We start from the raw sequence: 23,741 nt of genomic DNA on the forward strand, positions 1-23,741 counted from the left end.
CAGCTAAGTTATATTCTCTTCCAGTATGCCAACTTTGGCCTATATGTTGCAACTATTTGTAGCTTGGAGGAAAGACGAAACAGGGGGGATATGATAGAAACATTTAAATACATAAAGGGAATAAACACAGTAAAGGAGGAGACTATATTTAAAAGAAGAAAAAACACAACAAGAGGACATAGTCTTAAATTAGAGGGACAAAGGTTTGAAAATAATATCCAGAAGTATTACTTTACTGAGAGGGTAGTGGATGCATGGAATAGCCTTCCAGCTGAAGTGGTAGAGGGTAACACAGTAAAGGAGTTTAAGCATGCGTGGGGTAGGCATAAGGCTATCCTAGCTAAAGGATAAGGCTAGGGACTAATGAAAGTATTTAGAAATTGGACAGACTAGATGGGCCAAATGGTTCTTATCTGCCATCACATTCTATGTTTCTAACTCCCTTGTCAATTATCCACAACCTCAGTTTACTAAATAAAACACTAAGTTTCTTAGCTGAGAGAGGCACACACTCAGGATGCTAAATTAGGAAAGAATACCTTCTCTAATCTGTAGCTTTTATATACACAAGGCTCTTCTATTGAGAGGGAATACAGATATCCACATTTACTGAATTACACCCATTTGTAGGGCATACAGAGATCAGAATGAAATTGAATTGGCAGAACACAACGTTTTGCAAAGTATCTCTTTTACAGCAAAGAACACACATTTACTTAACAGCTTGCTGTAAACATCTTGGCACATTATACCAATAGGAAATGGAAACAAATAAAAAAAAAAAAAAGGAATAAAGTAATTAGTGTGCATGTACACTTGTATGTATTTATAACTTACACATATATACACGCGTGCACACGCACATATTCCTTTTTATGATATAAGTGTTGGGTCTTATTAAGCACTGTAACATCAGATCCTGAGCAATAATCCTGTTTATAACCGCTTTAACATTCTAGCATTATCTGCAGTTTGCTAAACAAATGGTCGTTTGTGGGATGTAAAACAGTGTTTAATCGTTCCGGGGAGCAGATCAGGCCATTGTGTGCGCCTTCCTTTTGCAGTAAATCCCGACATAGAAGGCTGTTAGCACACCGGGTAGTCTATCTCCTAAAACAATTTTCGCCATCCCAATTAGTATGTCACAGCTTCTCTTTAATTGCTATTGCTCAAAACCAATGGCCAACGAGAGGCTCTTAGACTCATCATTCGTTTTTTTTTTTTACTGGAACTATGACAACAACATCTGTTTCATTGTAATTCTACAAAAATACTTTCCATCGAAAGGTGTCATTTTAGCTTGGAGCCATAATTGCGAAGGAAGACAACCACCCACCCCTTAAGCTACCTTTCCAGGCTTAGAGTATTTACAAGCATACAAATACTATTTTTTCTTTCCACCTATTATCCCCCAAGGGTGTCTAGTTTCCTGTGCAGAATATATTTGCACTGTCTGTGCAACGTAGAGGATTTTAAAAGGCTTAGGTGCAGACAGCTGTCTGGAAAACACAGGGTTAGAGCACTACACTAAATAAACACTGGACATAGCCCTGACCATTAATGGAGATTGGTCACTTTTCTGGGAATTTCTGGGGGCGACCACCTAAATAATGGTTTTGGAACAACAGTGTTCCTGACACTAGTGCCCCTTTAAAGCAAGATCTAAGCACTAATGAAGCATAATCATATTCAGACAGATAGTACATTGACTTGCCTTCCATCTTGGGTACTATGGGTCCAAGTTTTAAAAGGTTTTGGAGTTTACATGTAATATATGAAAGCATAGCACAGGTCCCATTGATAATGTAGCCCAATATCCCATGATAATGGAGACCAGGTATAGTATATATCAATGGTTCCTCAACATAGCCGTTGAAGTACAGACAAAGAAAATAACAGAAGGTCCAAATGACAATAAGCTTCAAATTGGTCCACGAGGTTATAACCGTGTAAGCTCATCGGAGTAAGCCACTGGTTACTTTAGAGATTTACATTTGTTTGGTCCCAAATTTGTTAGTACTAGTTTATAAAATTCAGTTTCCAATACGTTGACACTTTATATACAATTTCATATCTTTGAAACATTATACAAATTTCCTTCAATCTAAAATAACCACAAAAAACACACAAAACTAAAAACACACTAATAATGTAACAAAATGAGCCTCCAAGGACAACAATAAACCAATCTCATTTATCTGCGAAGCTTATTGAAAATGGATACTGAATGTCATTGATATTATTCCTTGACTAAAGGTGAAATCTGTTAATAGGACGCCATCGAGCACACAATGAGCTACAAGAGAAAGATATAAATATGTTGCTACATTCTAGACACTTCATTGTATATTACACACAGCGCAGCCCAAGTGTCGACATGAAAAATGCACAGACAGAGTAGGCCTCTCGCACACAACAGTTTTTCTTTTTTAAGCTGTAGTTTAAGACCAGTAAACCATGAGATAAAATGGCATTTTTATTACTATATTCTCTAAGCCTCCAGTTTTTATTTACACACATGCAAGTATCTTCCCCTCCTGAGCATAGAGATTATAGCTAGGCTGCAGCCCAAGAACTCGAAAAAAAGTGTTCCCAATGTGCTATTCTATTTAAAATGAGCCCTGATTTGGGCGTAACGTTATGATCCATTGTTTTTCCGGAGTTAACAACAGAATCAGGAAAGAGAAGTGTTGCTTGAACAGGTTGGAATGGCTTCTGCCAAAAACACAATCGGGACAGAATAGGAAATTCCTTCAATGCAAAATAGAAGGGTTTGACATAGACAGAGCTGATGAACTGCAACCTATCCTGCAGGGGTCTTTCCCCGGGAGACCAGATATTCCATTATTAAACGGGTGGAAAAATACATAAAAATGAACAGCTACAGAGTTAAAACGGGGCTCTTCTGTGGTGATAACGCAAATCCACAAACAGATTTCCATTGACCAATTTGTATTACGCTACATTTTCACAAAATTATAAAAATATTCAAAAGGTTTTAAAAAAAAAAAAAAAATTATAAAAAGGGAGTTCCCATAGCACTAATTAGTTTCCTGCAAATTCCAAAAATGTCAACAGGTGTCAACTGGGATGTCTTCCTCCAAGGCCTTAGCAAAATAAGGGGGAATAATCCCAAACGGACAATAAAAAGTCACTGTCATATTGTTACTGCAATGTTTAATTTTCGTTATTTTAACTAATGGGATGGAAGATCTGATTGTTTTTTCCTTTCAAAGCATAGTTACATTTAATAGAACAATGTGGCACACATCAATGAAAACAATGTTGATGTCCATTTTCAGAATGAAGCAGAGCTGGAGGTTTTTCTAATACTTCTTAATTCCAACACTCTATAACAAAGAAATACGAAGCGCGTATATAAAACTGTATCTTTGGAAATAGGTCAAACTGACCCAAAAAAAAGTAAATCACCCAAAGCTACTGAATATATGTGGTATCATGGCAATGGGGGCTATCTATGCAAATGGAGGCCCAAAATGTTGCTCAGAAACCAAAAATGGATAGATTGTGCGCAAGGATTTATGGGATAAGTTCAATGCTACCATAGGAATGTTATGGGAGCATTGTGATTGGCCGAGTCAATTCCTGGTATAGTTAAAGCTTATTGGCCAGTAGTGATGTCGCGAACTGTCCGCCGAACCGTTCGCGAACAATTCGCCAGCGAACAATAGCGTGTTTGCGGCGAAACGAACATACGCAATTTCCGGTCAGCCCCCTATACGTCATCATTGAGTGAACTTTGGCCCGGAACCTCACAGTCAGCAGACACATTCCAGCCAATCAGCAGCAGACCCTCCCTCCCAGGAAGTGTCTGTTGACTGTGATGTTCCGGGCCAAAGTTCACTCAATGATGACGTATAGGGGGCTGACCGGAAATTGCGTATGTTCGTTTCGCCACGAATACGCTATTGTTCGCCGGCGAATTGTTCATGAACGGTTCGGCGGACAGTTCGCTACATCACTATTGGCCAAGCTGTAAAACAGGAGTTGTCCATTCTCCATTATTAACCCCTAGCGCATCGACTAAAGCGGACTCAGAATAAATAAATTCTTGTAAAATTAGTTTTGGCACCTACCAGCAACATTAAGATTCCAAACAGCTTTATTTCCTGTAAATACAAATTTATATAGATTCCTTGCTAGTTGCAAGAACATGTTTCAGTAATGATTTATATCACATCTTGATAATGTTGTAGGAATCATCACTTTAACACACTTTATTTTATTATAATTTTTTTATGTGGATATTAACCCCTTAAGGACCAAACTTCTGGAATAAAAGGGAATCATGACATGTCACACATGTCATGTGTCCTTAAGGGGTTAAAAAGGATTTAGTTTTTTTCAGGTTATATTCCTGTAAGTTTTGCAATTTCAGTTCAAACATTTTTGTTTAGAATCCGTGAATAACAGATTGTTAGTTTCCAAATTAATTTACATTTTAGGAAATAATCACATTTACCAATATACTAAAAATAAAAAAATATTAAACATTTGCATCCAATATGCAATCTGAGTGTTCGTAATTATTTTACAGTCCCCCAATTAAATTATTTGCACTAGCATTTTATAATTTAGCACATCTATTCAAACCCTATTTAAATGACATGTTCAAAAAAGCAAATTTGGCATCATTTTCATTGAACATGAATAAAGTAATGTACTCATTAAATATTAACAAAAGCTTTCTGGGCAACAGTTCAACAAATAACATTCGCAACGTTTCTTTTCTTAACAGTTTAGACAGGTGGGCTATTTTTAGGAGCTATTATTTTGAAAATTAATCTTATTTTTAATATTTTATTTTAAATCAGTTTTTAGATTATATAGGGTCAACCGCAGAATGAGAAAGACGTGTGAAGGCTTGAAGTTAAAAAAAAAAAAAAAAATCAGCGTAGGCACCATAACCACTGAAGTTTCCTACTAAGCACCCTGCAACTGTCCCAGGGTAAGCAGTCAATCTGTTTACAGACAGTTTGACTCTAACCTGGGTCCCCCAGGAATCTAAAGCCTGGGCTCCTCTTCTGGGCCCAAGAAATCCAATATCAATTTCAAATTTATGTAGATGGAATTAATTGGCAGTAGTTTCAGCTGACACTCTCAGCCAATATATACTGTCCAAACACATACAAAATTGGCATCGCTAACGTGGAAGTAGGAAATTATATATTAGCGATCTCAGAAGAGAAAGTTAAAGGAGTCCAAGACACCTAGGTAGGTATGAAATAGCTTGTAAAAATGGCTTGTCTACTTCCTGTGGGAGAGTGCCAGCATACCTCCCAACAGAAAGTATGGAATACGGTAGGGGTATGCAACATTCGGCACTCTAGATGTTGCGGACTATATTTCCCATTATGCTTTATGGCGGTATGGTGTAGTCCAAAACATCTGCAGTGCCAACGGTTGCCTTTTCCCGGAACAGGGACTGGTGGAGGGGCCCTCAAGAGGGCATCACCAATGGTGCAACTTGGCACTGGCAACACCCATGTTGGTCTAGGAAATGGGCATGCCGGCCCACTGAAGGGGTGATTCACCTGGTATTAAGCCCTCCAGGCTGGCAGACCACCACTACATCAGCCCCCAGTCTGCAGGACCATGCAAAAAGTGCACCTCAAGCCCTTTCTGCATGGTGCCAGTGCACACTGCAAAGCACCATCTTGTCTAATAATGTGCATGTGATGTGCTGTGCTGCTCAGGGCAGTTCCCACTTCCCTGGTGTCTCAATAAATTGGGATTGGAGGACAGGAGCTAAAAACATTTTTTTTTTTAAATCAGGATTGTCCCACCAAAAGCAGGACAGATGGGAGCCCATCATCAGGGCACTCATAGCACCATAACTAAAACAGGGCTCTGTAGAGGTTACGGTGGCTAGTCTGACTCTTTAATAAAACTGGAGTCTTTCTTAAACCTGTACTACTATGTAACCCCAGTTATAAAATACAACACGCTACATACAGTCCCCAGTGCGGGAGCTAGAGAACAACTCCTAAAACAAACAAAGAAAGTAAGAATGAAAAACAAAAATACAACTGGCTCCTATATATTTGATTATGATATGCGCTTTATATTCAAACAAGTTACCAGCTACCTAGCAGATTAGCCATTTTTTGGGGTTTGGTTTAGAACACAACACGTACAAAGACAGCTTTTATCTGTAATGTCGAAATGCAGTTACGATTAAAATAAGTCTATTATCTCCCTCCTTACAAGGTTGATAAAGCTGAGTCATTGAGTTGAGTAAGAGAATTTTTAAACCTTCTTAGTAAAATACTTTTATTATTGCTACATCCAGAATTCCTTCGATTCCCATTGCCAGCTCTCGATTTGAGAGCTCGTAGTCTCGCAATCAGCACTGTGTACTATAGACCGATTGCAATCTTAGCAAGCCAGCAGCACTTGGAACTTGCTGATCTTCCGGGATCAAGATTTGCAAGGGTTATAACAATTGAAAGGGCTTTGAACAATAGGTATACTGTAATCTGCCAAAATATTAACAAAACCCAACAGAAAGTCAATTGTGAGAATTAAGACAGGATGTATAGGAAAAGCAGACGACTGATACAACATGTTGCTTATGAACATCAATTTACATCAGTCTGACCAACGCTCAGTTTAATCCTCTTTACCCAGTAGCCTCGCTGGTCTCAATGGAGTCTCGCAGAATGATTAGCGGTGGGAAAGTGTGTATGGTTTGAGCAGGAAGGAACTTTTCAAAAGTCAAACAATCGTAAACAGAATATTACAAGTGAACAGTAAACACAGTAATTACAATAGGATTGGGGGACTGACTGCTGCAAAACAACTTTGTCCATTGGCAGTATGAATATAAAAAGACTAAATAAAAGAAATAAGATCCGGTTAGTTAAATGGGGTATGTATCACGTTCATCTGTTTCTGGGATAATTTGATGCAATACCATATTCTAACGGTGTGTTTCCCAAGTGTTTCAGCTACACTTTTGCCAAAAATACTTTTAGGAAATAGATTAATTTGAAGAATTGAAGTGTTACTTGATGTAATGTAATGCCCAAATGACTTCCCCCATAATTTCTAACTTTCTTTTATCCAGTGAATAATGATTTGTGTGGACAGAAAACATATTCTGTGACTTAAATGAAAAGAAAAAAAACAAACGTTTAATCTAAAAAAAACACACATTGTACACAAATGGAGTCAAGTCATACAACTAGCCAATGTTTAGACATAGCGGCCAACAATTGCATAGTAAAGAGTAGCGATGGGACATTAAAGGATTTCACTAAGTACACCTTGTGGAACACTAAACAAATATGAACTACTAGGTGCAGCAAATAATACCAGAGATTTGCACAGCACACATACAGAACCTTCTTGGGTTAAATAAATTCAACATAAGCCAAATATCTGCAGGTGCCAGGCAAGAGTCCAAGAAGTAAACGAAATAGAGGATAATAAAAAGCAGCCACACAGAAACCATAAACTTGCAGAAGTACGGGGTAAGACAATATTGAGCAAGAGATGCCATATAGATTTTAACATTGATTGACAGCAACAAACTATCTTTATGGACTGTTCAGATAGACTGTAGAATAAATCAGGATGGTATATACACAACATTGTGTTCTAGGGCAGGGGTAGGCAAGCTGTTAGCAGCACCGGATGTTGTTGTATCCTGCGTGTGTTATGTATGTTTTAGGGTTGTATTTGTATGTGTGTGTGTGTGTGTGTGTGTGCTGTGTTATATTGTGTATAATACATATGTATGAGGTGCGTGTATCATGTCATGAAAGTGGGCTCTTTATGGGGGAAGGGTTGTTTGTCGTATTGTGAGTGTGGCGTTAGGTGTCAAGGCTGCTTGTGATATTGTGTGTGGTTTTAAGTGTACATGTGAAGGCTGCTTGTTATATTGTGTGTGGTTTTAAGTGTACATGTGAAGGCTGCTTGGGACATTCTGTGTAATGTTATGTGTATGTGTAAAGGCGGCTTGCGGTATTGTGTGTGGGAGGCTGCTTTGGGGATGTGTGCGTGTATGTGTGTTTTCATCGTTGCTGTGTTTGTGGGGGTAGTGTCATGACTCCAGTGTTAGGGAATCATCAGTAATTGTATGTTTCTCAAAGCTTGATATTACTTTATGCCTATGAACCTTTTGATTGATAGGTAATTCATTTAGTAGAAATATTTTTTGCAAGGTTCAGCTAATTGACCGACTTTAGTTACTACGTCCACGGCTAAGCATTTTAAGGCAAACAAAAACTGAGCGTAGAGAGCAGGCAATCTTAAATACACCATCTTGAAGTAATCAGAATATAAAGAAAAAAAATTAAACATTTATTAACAGTGATGAAAACACTATTTCACAGAAACTGTCAGCCTCCTATGGCTTAAATGTTTTAACAAACACAGACATCAACTAAATGCTGACAGCTCCAACACTACAAGACAATTTTAATTAAATAAACTGTTTGGTACTGCTCACGAAAGAGATACTAGCTAATTATAGGTAGGTGCATGACAGACCAGGTTATTGGTACCAGACAGAACATTAGCATTAAATCTCATGGATGTATCACACAAAATAAACTTTCAAGAGAATGACACTCAAATTATATTTTTTGGGTACAGAGTAATATTCAATAAAAAAAATATGTTTTTAAAAGATACACATACATTTTCATAGCGAAACAGATTTTTCATTTTTCTACTGCTGAAATATTAACAGCATCAAGCTTTCTCTATGAATTATACATAGATCGTTCATAATTTTATAACTAACTGCTTAGGGACTAATATTTTTATCCCCTGCCCCTGGCATTTCACAAATTACTTTAATTGTAGAATTTGCATGTAGACTTTAGAACAGCATAGAAAGGCTTGTAGTTTTTTGGGAATTAAAAAAATAAAATAAAAAATTACAGTACAAAATAGTCACATTATGAAAACATCCAATCCAAAACTTGGAATTAAAGATCAGTTTAACTCTGCTGAAAATATTACTTAAGAACTGAACTTTAAATACAGATCATGGGTTATAATACGGAATATTTTTTGACATTTCCATAGCATGGGGCCAGGAAGAACCATAACAACTTTGTCATCTCGCTGGATCACCCAACCTACAGATTCAAGCAGTGAGCATAGTCCCAAGGATGCATGTAGATGTGTGTAGTGTCCGGACGAGGGCCAAGGAGGACTCAAGTACAGGGTCTAGTTTAGCAGGTGTAGACCGCCAGACTGCTGGTAGCTTCCTCACTCTTTTTTTATACAATTTACTTGGGTGCCTATGTTAACGTGTCCTCTAAACTCAGACTCAGTGCACATAGGAGACTGCTACAGGACCATTGCACACAGACAATCTGTGCGCCATTGAATGCAGTCCTTGTTTCCCCATTGCCCTGGGTAGAAGGGAGGGACTCTGCGTACCCCCATCTCCCGGTGGATTTCTCTACATACACGTCTGCTCATGAAGATGGATATTGTATCCTTAAAAGTTTTATGTTTCCATTTTAATAATTAATGTGCTGTAGTTTTATCTGTATAAAGTTGAAAACTATAATCAGTCAGTTACCGGCTCATCTAGAGAGCAGAAATGCCAATTCATATTTTGTCATTAGGCCCCAGGTATGTGACTAAATAAATGGAGTTCTCCAGCATTTATTCCACTGTGTAAAATGTTATTCTCCATTCTGGCAAACTTCATTGTGCCAGAAGATGATGTAGAAAGAAAAAAAGAAAAAAAAAAAAAAATTAAAATATACTATGTTGCATTAAATTGCAGTCTGCTTTTTTTTTTTTTTTTTTTTTAAGAAAGAAATACAGATAACAATGGAGAAGTAATAGAGATTATATTTTAGATATATTGAATAATAGATACTTTTGTGTAAAAATTCCAAAAAAAAATATTCAAAATGTAGCAGATTCTCGCAAAGGAACACTGCGCCATGTTTTATTACAATGCTGCACAAAAAAATGTATCAACGCAATAAAAGTTTTCGGTACTGTTCAGGACTTTGTAGTCAATGACAGTTATATTCTGAGTAATTTAGGAAAATTACAGACATCACTGCATCTTCTGTGTTATAAAACTCAAGACAGTACACATAATGAGACCATATCATATTATACTCAAGTGCTCGAATCCCATATAGCTTTCACAAAAGACACAGCAGATCCCATCAAAGGAAGAAACGGAGCCCTTTAAACCTTTTAGTGTCAAAGGGGTGAGCACCTCTGTCTCTTTACCTTACATCCTTCTAACTGAAAATGGGTTAAGTAGACATGTTCGGAGAAAATACCTTCAGGACTGAAATGTTTAGCATCATAATAACATAATGCACACATCAAAAGTGATCCCCATTTTCCTGCGAAGAGTCAGTCATTCTTGCTCTGGGCAAATTTGAGGTTCAGATTAGCTGAATAGAACGGCTATGTCTAGGCCCACTATAACGCTGTCACAACTCTTCAACCCTAAGCAGTAACAGGCCCTGAATACAATGTAGGGTCTGTGTTTGAAACTTTATCTCTGAACAAGATTGTCAAGGTTTTAACAAAACGACAGATATTACATTATTATGACTCTTCACAAAGCCTGAAATGTAATAGAGAGGGGATTAATTTAGCAATCATCAGGTTTTTCTCAAAGAGTTTTCCTTTGAGATGGACACAATTGAGACCACACAGACTAGCCTTAAAAAAGGACAGGTCCTCTGTTCTGTACACCTGGGTATGAGCCCCGAAAACAGGTGTACTTTCCCATGACGAAGGGCTGTTTGCCACCCAGCAAGATAGAAAGACCAGAGGATGCACAGAAATCCCGTTTAAGAATTTGTACATTGTTCCTCACCTCGTCCAACACACTAGAATGTATGATATAGCCCGGCGCTAAAGAAAGTGCTGCTAAAAATCCACAGTGAAACCAATTACTAAATTCCACCAGACAGGCAAAAATTTACAAACTAAACAGTGGATAGTGCACTAATAAGTGATATCAACCTAAGAGTAAGATAAAATTTACTTAAAAACAGACAGGACACTCATGAATCTGAAAAATAAAGTGCTCACAATAGGGCAACATAGTCTGTACTATTAAGTGGACAAGGTAAAATACATATGATATCCCACTCACATTTTCATGAGCCTGTGAATCACTGGCTCAGGTATAATGGCTCAGAGTGGGATGTAGATCTCCTCAAATTCCTCCACCGATGGAATGCTTCAATTTCTCCCAAAGGGACCAAGGAATGATAGGTACCAAGTTAGAATAAAAAACAACAATTTATTCAATAAAAACACAAACAACAAAAAAAAATAATATATTAATAATGAAGAAATTTTTGGTTTTTATTCTAACTTATTCAGCTATGTATTAATATATATCTTGACATATATATATCTTGAGTAAGGTTGATATCACTTATTAGTGCGCTATCCACTGTTTTGTTTGTACATTGTTCCTCACCTGCCTGAGCCATTATCAAAATGTAGTTACATAACATTTTATAAAGAAACTGTCACTTCTCTGGAAAATACACTACTGCATAAAACATTCACCCATAGCTTGTGTTCGCTTTCTTCCCCACGGGATGCTCTATTTAATGAGTGCTATCTCATCTCACTGAATTGGTTGTAGTGCCTGGAGTCCTCTGGCGCGGTCCTTCCATTCAATGGCATACCATTTTTCGAGCAGTTTATAAAAAGGACCAGTTTTGGCACCACCACAAATGTATCCAAATTAAATTATTATAGTGCCAAGAGGTCCCTGACAAAGCTCACCTTGATGCTTTAAATCAGGGGTTCCCAACCCAGTCCTCAAGTACCCCCTAGCAGTCCAGAATTTAGGGATTACCCAGTTGCGTCTAAAGTGTTTTTAGAAAAAAAAAAAAAACATAATTTAGACACAACAGGGTAATCCCTAAACCCTGGACTAGTAAGGGGTACTTGAGGACTGGGTTGGGAACCACTGGTTTAAAGCATTATTGAAAATGTTCCACACCACTCTCCCGCCTTGTCCTGCCGGTTTCTGAAATCCTAGCAGAAGGCTCTGGCAAAGGCACCGCTGATTGGCATAAAGTAGAGGGATCAGGCTCTGGAGCACAGGCCTTAGGGGTTAAACCATTCGTGAATGGTTGGTAAACCAGAGCCAGGGACCCCCTGGAACCATAACAACTTAAATTTCAATGAAGATGTTATGGTGCTAAACTGACCCTTCAACACTAAGGGTCCCTGGCCAACAATAGCCCAAGCAGCACAGAAGGAATGGGCTGCCAGGAACTCGTTTAGCATTAAAACATTCAAAACGGTTTAATGCGGCGTGGAAGAGCAGTGCCAGGGGAATCCATACACCATAACCACTTCAATGAGACGAAGCAGCTACAGTGCCTTCATTGTCCTTTTAAAGACAATGACATTACAATCCAGTTCAGTCTAGGCACAGCCAGGGCACGCATTGATCTTCATTCATCCTCTGTGCAGAGTGTCAGACACAAAGGAGAGAGAGCTTACACTCAATAATAATGATTGACAGAGAGCCAAAATGGAGGCACTCATTCACATATTAAAAAGATCTTTAAAATAATGAAACACAAAAAAGGTTAAAAAAAAAAAAGGAAATAGCAGTTCAACAATTTGACAAACCAAGACAACAAATGGGGGGGGGCGAGAGGGGCTTGTATATGGCGGTGATCTTTAGGTTTTTTCATATAGGATGAATGGACAACCCTTGAACTGCTCTTTAAAACTTTGGCTTTTTTCCAGAAACCTATCTAGACTGAACTAAGAAGCAGAGAAACTTACAATCAACCTTCCCAGCTCACACTACAATAACTCATAAAAATACTAATTTTAAACTGAGCAGGAATTATTATAATTATGCAGGAAATATTTCAATTGAAACGAAGGTCAGGGAGTGCTGATTTCCTTTGCAGACCAGACCACCGTTTTTAAACAATGATGATTCTACTGCACAAAGTAAGTTAAATACAATGTAGCCTCAAGTGTAACAAGTGCATAAATTCTTAATACAAATACAGATGTTCAAAACCTACATAAAAAAAATAAAAAAAATCTAGTTAGTCAGTCGCTTTTCACAAAAAAAATAATTTTTCAATAAAGCACAAAACCACAGATAAACCCACAACATGCTAGAGGATAGAGAGACCGTTTTTATTATAGAAGTTTGTTCCATATTCACATTGAGAATTTTATACATAAACACTTAGAATTGCCATAATGCTCAGTTCAATATTTACAAATATTTCAGGAAACTAGACACTAACGATTCAAAATGGCTGCGCCCATTACCTGGTTCAGTAGATAGCAATAACCGCTCGTTGTTTTAGAAATTAATGAAATGTAAGTATTTAAATATCTGAGCTGTCTATATAACATTTAATGGCGTTTTAAGATTTTACAGTACATTTAAAAAAGTTTATAGACCAGGTTGTGCCAAACACAATAGTGCACAGCTAATAACCTTTCACTCCATGGGTTAACTGCTCCACTTAGAAAACATACAGAAAAGGATAACTAATGAGGATGGAAGTGTTCTAAGCACAAGAGACACAAGATCAATGGGTTAGTAACCGGGTAGGACTAATGACAGTCTATGGTGTCAAACATTTTTCTTTAAGGATCCTAATTTAAACATTCACTTAGCGCAGGCCTGCACAACCAGCACCCCCTCCCCCAGATGTTTTGAACTACAACGTCCATGATTCTTTGAATGAAGTAGATAGCCAGTGAATCATGGGAGTTGTAGTTGAAAACATCTAGGGGGCCACAGGTGGTGCAGGCCTGACTTCGCGAATGCAGGGCTGCAAAGAAACGTCATAGATAAATAAATACACGTCTTTCAATAAAGCCACAAGTTCTCCAGGAAAAAAAAAAAAAAGGTTGCAATGTCCACAAAGAGAAACATTAGGTCCTTAGGAGGTTTTATGAAATAAAGAGGTAAAAAAAAACAATATACCACACAAAACATAAAATTTCCAGTTTTTGCATGTTTGTGATGAGTACATGAAGTATATTTCATGAGATACTTCCAGCCCAGAGGAAAAAAAATGTATAAAAAATGTTTTAAAAAATTACCTTTTAATTACAACGAAACCCATTGAAGATGTACTTGGATTCATATACCTGCAGAGTAAATATCCCTATTTTTAGTCTGCTGAGTTATAAAACTGTCTAGATATCTGGCTGAGTATTTAGACGTGTTGCCCACATACTTTATCTATGTTTGCCTCTTTGTGGGAGATCGGTTATCATTAACACAGTACAATCAGGTAGAATGTGTAATGTACACTGCACTACAGTCACTTGCTATAAACATCTCTTTATAAGGAACCAACTTATTTTACAGATGACGGCAAAGTACAGCAGACTTTAATGTCAGTAGGATAAAAATAAAAGGGATGTTTATATCAAGATATTTCCTTTCACATGTCTGTATCATGGGAGTTTTGGTGGCATCCATTAGGCCTGCACTTAGTTGAACTTTAATGCAACGAAATAACAGCTTTATTAACAGATTGTTTATGGTCTACACAAAGCACAGAAAGCCTAGTGGTCCATAATCAGGAGAGCGTTCCTGTTTTAACAGAACACACACCAACACAATTGTACAAGTTAGTTACAGTCACAGGTCTGCTATTTGGCCTACAATTTGCAATTCAGATTTCAAATTTACTAAAGTTCAGAGTTTAGTGAACAAACCACTTTGTGTTGGCTCCTATTCTCTTGAACCAGTTATATGATGAAGGAAGACAGCCCTGAAGCATATCCCACAGTGTGCAAGATGGGTTTAGTGTTTAGGGACCTCGTTTTAGGCAATGTCATGCATGTCAGATTACCTAAAAATAAATCAAATGAAATATCGCTGCCTCTCAAGTGAATCTTTATTTAATATTTTATTTAATTTAGAGGTTAACTCTGAGAAGTACATTTTGGGTCAAAATGGTGCAAACAATGAGAATAAATAAAAATAAAAAAACTTTTCAGGTCAAAATATTGTCAAGATTAGTAATAAATGGTATAGCTCAGTAAAGAGGATTTATTGGAGCTATACAACTGATCACCATGGACGATGACAGCCCAAGGATTGATGGAATGAGTAGACATTAATCTGATCTCGAGTCCAACTTGTCAGCACAGCAGCCAAGTATCTGAGAAAGAGCCCACAATGATCCATTATTGCAGCAGAATTTGGAAGGAACTTTTACCATTTAGACTGAACAAGCCTTATTGAGCAATCAGGGAACCTGGTAGCTGTCTCTGGGTTGGAGAATGCAAAGAAGGATCACTCCCTACAATACATGCTACTCTCCCATGCCAGAAAGGCTGACAGTCAGGAGGAGGGACGCAAACAATTACTGTGTTTTTGTATTCTGCTCTTTTTAAAGTAACCTTAAATAGAATAAGGTGGAATCCACGAACTCGTTTAAGGAGCATCTTATATCCAATAAAGGCATGTCATTGATGTCAACACAGTGTTCCCTCTAAGGTGAGCAAACCAGAATGGTTATAAAAAAAATGTAATATAAAGCAGTCTGCAATGTAGCATTAATTATGTTTTCTTTGTATGAACGTGTGCATGCAATGGCCAACAACAACAAATCAAACTGTACAAAACCAGGAAAATCATCACTATACCTTAAAATTATTAAACAAAAAAAAACAAAAACAAAACTATAACTGCCAAACTCCTTAGGACAATGGGAGGCGGTAATCATGAATACCGGATCTGAGAAACCTTTACCAGTGTCTACTGTTCATACCCCTGAACAGATTGATCAGGATGTTTTTGTCCATATAATCTATCTCTGGCCATAGAGCTGGTCTTGGGGCTGAAGCAATACACCCAGACTGACTGTACTTTGAGACATAGCTTGTCCCAAGTTTCCGATTCTGTTTTGACAACTTAGATTCTTGGGTCTTGTGTCATATTAATGCCATTATGACGTCACACTATCAGTAATTAAAATGTAGCAGGAAAGAGCTATATCACGTGGAGCTCCTTTGACCTCTCATATTTCTCGTGTCTCAGCTATCCTTGCCTAATCAATTCACATCTCACCAGCAGTAAATCCACTCTTAACCCGTTAAATGCCAGAGACAGGAAGTATTACTTAACACTAACTCCATTAAGGCAATAGGATTTCCTTGCAGGATGTCAATTCCTTAACTAGAGGAAGAACTAGTGGGGCAATTGTTTTCATATACCTGAATAGGATTGCCACAGCCGCCATATTTCACAAGCCACAACTCGCCATTGGGCTGTACATAAAAAGGTATTGCTAGCAGTATTATTCATATGTAGCAGGTAGGAAATACAGTACTAAAAGACCACTTAAAATTAACTAAATGGAGTAGTGCAATGATGTATCCCACGCAGCACATGAACACTACATACATTGTGGCAGCACATGAACACTACATACATTAGACAGTACTAGTCATTTACAGCCACTGGGCAATTAACAGTTATCATGGTGCCACCATAAATACCAGAGACCAGTACATTAAATCACAATATACTTTTTATAGCAGAGTTCCTTGTCACTGTTAAACAATACACCAGCAGTACAAAATCTCAGTAATGTGTGGTGCTATTTACCACAATATTATACATATTATAAAACTGTGAAATGTATTCCCCGACTACTGAAGGGCAGTGAATTAAAACCCAAACTACAAAACCTACGTTCAAATAGGGGATTGGGAAACAGAAAAATGTCAACTTCGGTATAGTCACACTTTGCCTATTTTATCACTATTTAGTGATTAAATCGAAACATATCACAGTCATCAGAGAGAGAGAATGGGCGCAACACTGCACTTACCTCTGGCACCCAAAAGACGTTAGTGGGGCACTGAGGCTTTATTTGGGTGATTGTTAAAGGTCCCACACTGCTTTGCCAAACAAAGATCACTGGTGCCACCTTTCATTAATTAAGGTGAACCTTTAACTCTCTGGCTGTTGCCAACTAATAAGTTATGAAGTTACACAGATTTCCCAGTTCTGTACAATGTGTTATCCATGCCAGTCTAATCTTGTGTGCCAGTCTTGGTGCCCATGTGGCAGGTAGTAATTTTGCAGCAGTCACCAAGGAAACAAAGTTCAGCTAGTAGTTCCATATTTAGAACTTTGACCCAGAATAACTCATTCTATATTAACCCACAGTCTCCAATAACTGCTCTGCTGGTCTATTATCATATAAAATGCCAGCTCTCAGCACTGGTGACTTGAGTCCCACAGGGCAAAAAAAACAACACATGTCTTAAAAGGAAAGGGTTGGGCACAATTCCTTGATGATCACAAATGTATTTTTTTAAATGAGACTTGCTAATTAAATGAACTAACATGATTCCATAAACACACCCAGCTCACATTAATAAACACACCAATACATGAATATACATTGTGCTCAAATTAATATACACACCATCACATTAATATACACACACCATCACATTAATATACATTGTGCTCACATTAATAAACACACCAATACATTAATATACATTGTGCTCAAATTAATATACACACCATCACATTAATATACACACACCATCACATTAATATACACTGTGCTCACATTAATAAACACACCAATACATTAATATACACACCATCTCACATTAATAAACACACCAATACATTAATATACACACACACCATCACATTAATATACACTGTACTCACATTAATATACACACCATCACATTAATATACACTGTACTCACATTAATACACACACCAATACATTAATATACACTGTGCTCACCTAAATATACACACCATCACATTAATACACACTGTGCTCACCTAAATATACACACCATCACATTAATACACACTGTGCTCACCTAAATATACACACCATCACATTAATACACACTGTGCTCACCTAAATATACACACCATCACATTAATACACACTGTGCTCACCTAAATATACACACCATCACATTAATACATACTGTGCTCACCTAAACATACACACCATCACATTAATACACACTGTGCTCACCTAAAAATACACACCATCACATTAATACACACTGTGCTCACCTAAATATACACACCATCACATTAATATACACACCATCACAATACACACTGTACTCACCTAAATATACACACCATCACATTAATACACACTGTGCTCACCTAAATATACACACCATCACATTAATACACACTGTGCTCACATTAATACACACTGTGCTCACATTAATACACACTGTGCTCACATTAATACACACTGTGCTCACATTAATACACACACCAATACACACACCATCACATTAATACACACTGTACTCACATTAATACACACTGTGCTCACATTAATACACACTGTGCTCACATTAATACACACTGTGCTCACATTAATACACACACCAATACACACACCATCACATTAATACACACTGTGCTCACATTAATACACACTGTGCTCACATTAATACACACTGTACTCACATTAATACACACTGTGCTCACATTAATACACACTGTACTCACATTAATACACACACCAATACACACACCATCACATTAATACACACTGTGCTCACATTAATACACACACCAATACACACACCATCACATTAATACACACTGTGCTCACATTAATACACACTGTGCTCACATTAATACACACTGTGCTCACATTAATACACACTGTGCTCACATTAATACACACTGTGCTCACATTAATACACACTGTGCTCACATTAATACACACTGTGCTCACATTAATACACACTGTGCTCACATTAATACACACTGTGCTCACATTAATACACACTGTGCTCACATTAATACACACTGTGCTCACATTAATACACACACCAATACACACACCATCACATTAATACACACTGTGCTCACATTAATACACAATGTGCTCACATTAATACACAATGTGCTCACATTAATACACACACCATCACATTAATACACACTGTGCTCACATTAATACACACACCATCCATGGACTGTCAGCCCAGTACAGTTTATAAAGTGTGATATATTCTGATTTCTATAGAATAAACACAATCTTTTTAAACTTGTAAAACTCTTTATATGTCATGTAGGAAGACGAAGAATAAACAATATAATCCCAGCTCCCATCACTCCAAGCCAGGAGCTGGCTGAGGGTTCCCTTACCGTGGTGGAGCCGGGTATGGCTAGTTTAAGGGCTTGCTTCTTCAGCTCTGCCAGCTTAGCCTGGCAATATGGGCACCAGTCCCCGGAGCCAGCCCCCTCTGTGTGCCCCAGCTCTGACAGAGAGGCTGCCCCAGCTCCCTCCGGGGGCGGCCGGCTTCCACGCACAGCCTCATCCGCACACTGCAGCCTCTTCCTGGGGGAGGATGGCAGCTCCCTGCCGGGGAACCTGTCTGCAACCTGGAGAGGGAAGAGAGAGCAAGAGGGTGAGACTGGCAGCCACAGAAATATCTAGACAAATCACAGCCACAGAAATATCTAGACAAATCACATCCACAGAATTAGCTAGATCATTACAGCTACAGACATATCTAGATAATCACATCCAGCATCATCATGATAGCACACATACAGATATACTTTGGGATTTATTTTTAACCCCATGGTCTCCTGGCTACCTGGATCCATATTGTAAATGTATTTACAGTCCCCCCTGTATGAAAGTTTCAGTAACTAGCACTCATAGGGTTAATGGAATTCACAGTTCCACCTGTTTGGATGTTTCAGTAACTGGCACTCAGGGGGTTAATAGAATTCAGACCTCTGAATTCTATACTTTGTATCCAGTGAGTTCTGATGAGCCGCACAGCTGACTCCCACTCAGCCCCTCTGACACACAAAGTTCTGTAACTTACCTTCCCTGGGTTGTTGTTCGAGTCAGGGATCATACTTCCAGCTCAGCCTCTGCTATGTACTAAGCCTTGAGCCCATGCCAGCCTGGCACAGCATGCCCACACAACCTCCTGCCCAGAGTGTCCTCACAGACCCCAGGCATAGCCCTCACCCATGCTAGGAGTTTATTGTTTGTAGGCATTACCCAAAACTACTCCACATACAGCCAGAACTCAGGGAGGAGTCAGCTCTGAGACAGGACACACTAATCACAGGGGCTGGGAGACAGGGGAAGGGAGGGCAATTATTCAAATAATCAGACAATTATCTCACTACTTTTCCCACACAGGCTTGTGAGGGTCCAGGACAGGGGAAGGTCCTACCCCCCAACTGGAGATCCAATTCCCTGCGTGATATCATGAGAGCAAGCCTTTGTTCATTTGATATGTTTAATGGCTGAGACTGCTCACTGTTATGTTACTGTTTGGTTATTTAAAAACTGTTTGTAGTGGGATACAGAGCCATGTGATATGGGGTTTCCCTCACACTGACAGCAGGGAGCAATGCCCCACTGATGGCCAATTCATCTGGGCCTCTCCTATGTTTGGCCCAAGAGGGACTGGTTTGTTTATTTACAATTATTCGCATTATAGTATTTTAAGTGTTTTCATACATTTGATACAGAAAGAGATGTATGTGAAATCCCTTTTAATGTGGAAAATGACTTTTTAGTAGGTGTGATATAAATATAAAGGACACTAAAGGCTCCATGCATTATATTATCAAAAATATTGAGAAATAATAAAGATATTCACATGCTCAGATTGTGCAGATATTCTGTGATATCTAACCAGACCAGGAAGTTAATTAGCCAATCACAAGTAGAGCCCATAAACAGAGAATTCTGGGCACAGCGAGGGATTATGGAACTTGTAGTTTAATTCCCAGCTTTTTTACTGAATAAACTACAACTCTTAGGAAGCTATGGCATGATATCATTAGCAGCACTATTTATGGAGCAAAAGGGGATACGCTGAAGAGTGGGGCCAAACTGGTATGAAATATATACATAATAAAAACAATATAGATCTAAAAAGAAGAATCGTGCTATAATTGCTTTAACTCTTTCAGCGCCTGAGGTACATAAATCTCTTGTTGATACTCTCAGCAAATCTACGGGTTTCTGTTTGTTTTGTAAGGCTATTGCAGTGTCACCTACCCTGACAAATTATCATTTCATAAACATAGAATCCTTTATGACATACTCATTTTGACTGTGTTGGAATTTCACAGAAATTTTAACCGAGCCAAGTGACATAAAGATACATATCTTTCCACTTCACCTTACTTTCTAAGACTCAGACCGGAGTTACTGTGTCAATCACCAGTAACGGCTGCAGGGAATTGGTTGTGTCTATTGAGGATCCTGCGGTCTCGTAGGATCCTCCATAGACCTCAATACTGTATTCTTGCGCATGCATGAGAGGACAGCAGTGATGTCCGATCAAGCTGAACAAGATGGCTGCGCCCGCAAGGGACAGGCTCAGGTAAGTAAATCTCACCATTACCTGTTACCCCCCCCCCCCCTCTCTGGCCACCAGACATCCAGTGATGTTAGGGGTCTTTGCAAATTGGGCAAAGTCCCCAGACGGTGAGAGTGTCACTTTAATTGAACAGTGCATGCGCAATACACCGGTTTTGGTGTCCAGTCCACCTGGGAATCTGCGATATCTTGGTTCTAGTTAATGGCAGACACTGATTGACCTTGTATCTCCCAGTTCTTTATTACTAATATTATTACTAACAATTATAAAGCACCAACATATTCCACAGCGCTGTACAGTTGGGGAGGGACACAGTACAATATACACAGGTCAATACAAAAAGCGGCCCAGCCCAGGATCCGAGATCTCGCCATCCTTTTATGATCAGCTGACCAACTTCCTCTTGGATGTGATGGCAAAGGGTGGCAGAGCTGTGGTTATATATTTACTTAATGTTTCAGATCTGAGTGGTTTTGGCATGTAGCTCCATCAGATGTATGTCTGAGGATCAGGTTCCCGGAGTGTCCCTTAAAATGTCACTCCAATAGAATAAATTGTCTCTGAGCTATGATTAGGTAATCAGCTCCTTTCTTTTGCTGGGAAAAGATTCTACCTTTCGTTCAATCAAACCTTCAATAATTATTGTACAAAGCAGATTACTCAGGAATACTATAATACAATCATAATATTATCTAACTGGAAGTGAGGCTAAACTCTACTGGTTGTACTGTAGGAAGCACACTACTGGATACTTAGAATAGTATACTCTGTATTCGGTGATGATGGGACGTGCCAAGGGCGAGTTGGGACGGGGGACAGGGTGGCAATTGCCCTCCAGGCTGCCCTAAATCAGTTTAAAAATGGCCACCTAAACCACCTTAGGGCAGACTGAGGACCCGACACCAGGAGGGGGCTCAGCGGCTTGCTCGATATGCCGCCGGGTGCAAGGCCCCTCCTAACACACCATCACCCCTCTCCCTCTCACCATCACCCCCTTCTCCCTCTCACCATCACCCCTCTCACCATCACCCCCTTCTCCCTCTCACCATCACCCCTCTCCCTCTCACCATCACCCCTCTCCCTCTCACCATCACCCTTCTCCCTCTCACCATCACCCCCTTCTCCCTCTCACCATCACCCCCTTCTCCCTCTCACCATCACCCCTCTCCCTCTCACCGTCACCCCCTTCTCCCTCTCACCATCACCCTTCTCCCTCTCACCATCACCCCCTTCTCCCTCTCACCATCACCCCTCTCCCTCTCACCATCACCCCCTTCTCCCTCTCACCATCACCCCCTTCTCCCTCTCACCATCACCCCCTTCTCCCTCTCACCATCACCCCCTTCTCCCTCTCACCATCATCCCTCTCACCATCACCCCCTTCTCCCTCTCACCATCACCCCCTTCTCCCTCTCACCATCACCCCTCTCCCTCTCACCATCACCCTTCTCCCTCTCACCATCACCCCCTTCTCCCTCTCACCATCACCCCCCTCTCCCTCTCACCATCACCCCTCTCCCTCTCACCATCACCCCCTTCTCCCTCTCACCATCACCCCCTTCTCCCTCTCACCATCACCCCCTTCTCCCTCTCACCATCACCCCTCTCCCTCTCACCATCACCCCTTCTCCCTCTCACCATCACCCCCTTCTCCCTCTCACCATCACCCCCTTCTCCCTCTCACCAGCACCCCTCTCCCTCTCACCATCACCCCCTTCTCCCTCTCACCATCACCCCCTTCTCCCTCTCACCAGCACCCCCTTCTCCCTCTCACCATCACCCCCCTCTCCCTCTCACCATCACCCCCTTCTCCCTCTCACCATCACCCACACATAAACCACATTGTATCATATATGTCTTGCTTTATAACATCAATATCCGTTATAAAACCAGGAAAAGGTGGGCATGGATGGTGAACTAATTTGGTGATGCAACGGGCCACTTGACTGGATTTGCCCCCCAGGCCTCCCCTGGGAAGCGCACAACTAAGAACTTAACAGCAACTGCCGAGGATTCGGTATAATATATAGACATGGTGCAGGTTATTAAAATGAGGAGAAGGGGCTTGTAACAAACAGTAGTGACAAAAGCATCCCTCTTGCCTGCTGCAAACCATATCTCAACATTCCACAGACAGCTTCTACCATACCCCCAAATCATCCAATACGCCAGTTACATGCACGTTGTGTCTGTCCAATATACAGCGCTGGTGAATGTGTTAGTGGTTTTACGTAAACGCTTCTCTACAATAATTTAAACCAGAATTTCCCAACACTGTAAACGAAATTACCATCATGAAAATATCGCGGACCTCAGTTCCAAAATCTTCCAATGGACGCAAGTCTTAGCCCTGGTAGAAC

General features: G+C 39.5%; 1 protein-coding gene across 3 annotated transcripts in view; it reads right to left on the reverse strand.

Annotated features, from left to right (window-relative positions):
- KIF26A (kinesin family member 26A) overlaps positions 1 to 23,741 on the reverse strand; it is a 144,125-nt gene that overhangs the window by 112,898 nt on the left and 7,486 nt on the right. For 2 of the 3 annotated variants that reach the window (XM_063439959.1, XM_063439958.1), the window contains exons 1-2: positions 19,861 to 20,022; positions 19,169 to 19,405 (exon numbers count right to left, since the gene is read on the reverse strand). In XM_063439959.1, the coding sequence (XP_063296029.1) occupies positions 19,169 to 19,405; positions 19,861 to 19,893 (270 nt within the window). In that variant the 5' untranslated portion in view covers positions 19,894 to 20,022. Of the gene's footprint in view, positions 1 to 19,168; positions 19,406 to 19,860; positions 20,023 to 23,741 lie in introns of those variants that run through there. The other variant, XM_063439957.1, reaches the window with a different exon arrangement.

This window comes from Pelobates fuscus, chromosome 13 (genome assembly GCF_036172605.1).
Source record: "Pelobates fuscus isolate aPelFus1 chromosome 13, aPelFus1.pri, whole genome shotgun sequence".
NCBI lineage: Eukaryota > Metazoa > Chordata > Amphibia > Anura > Pelobatidae > Pelobates > Pelobates fuscus.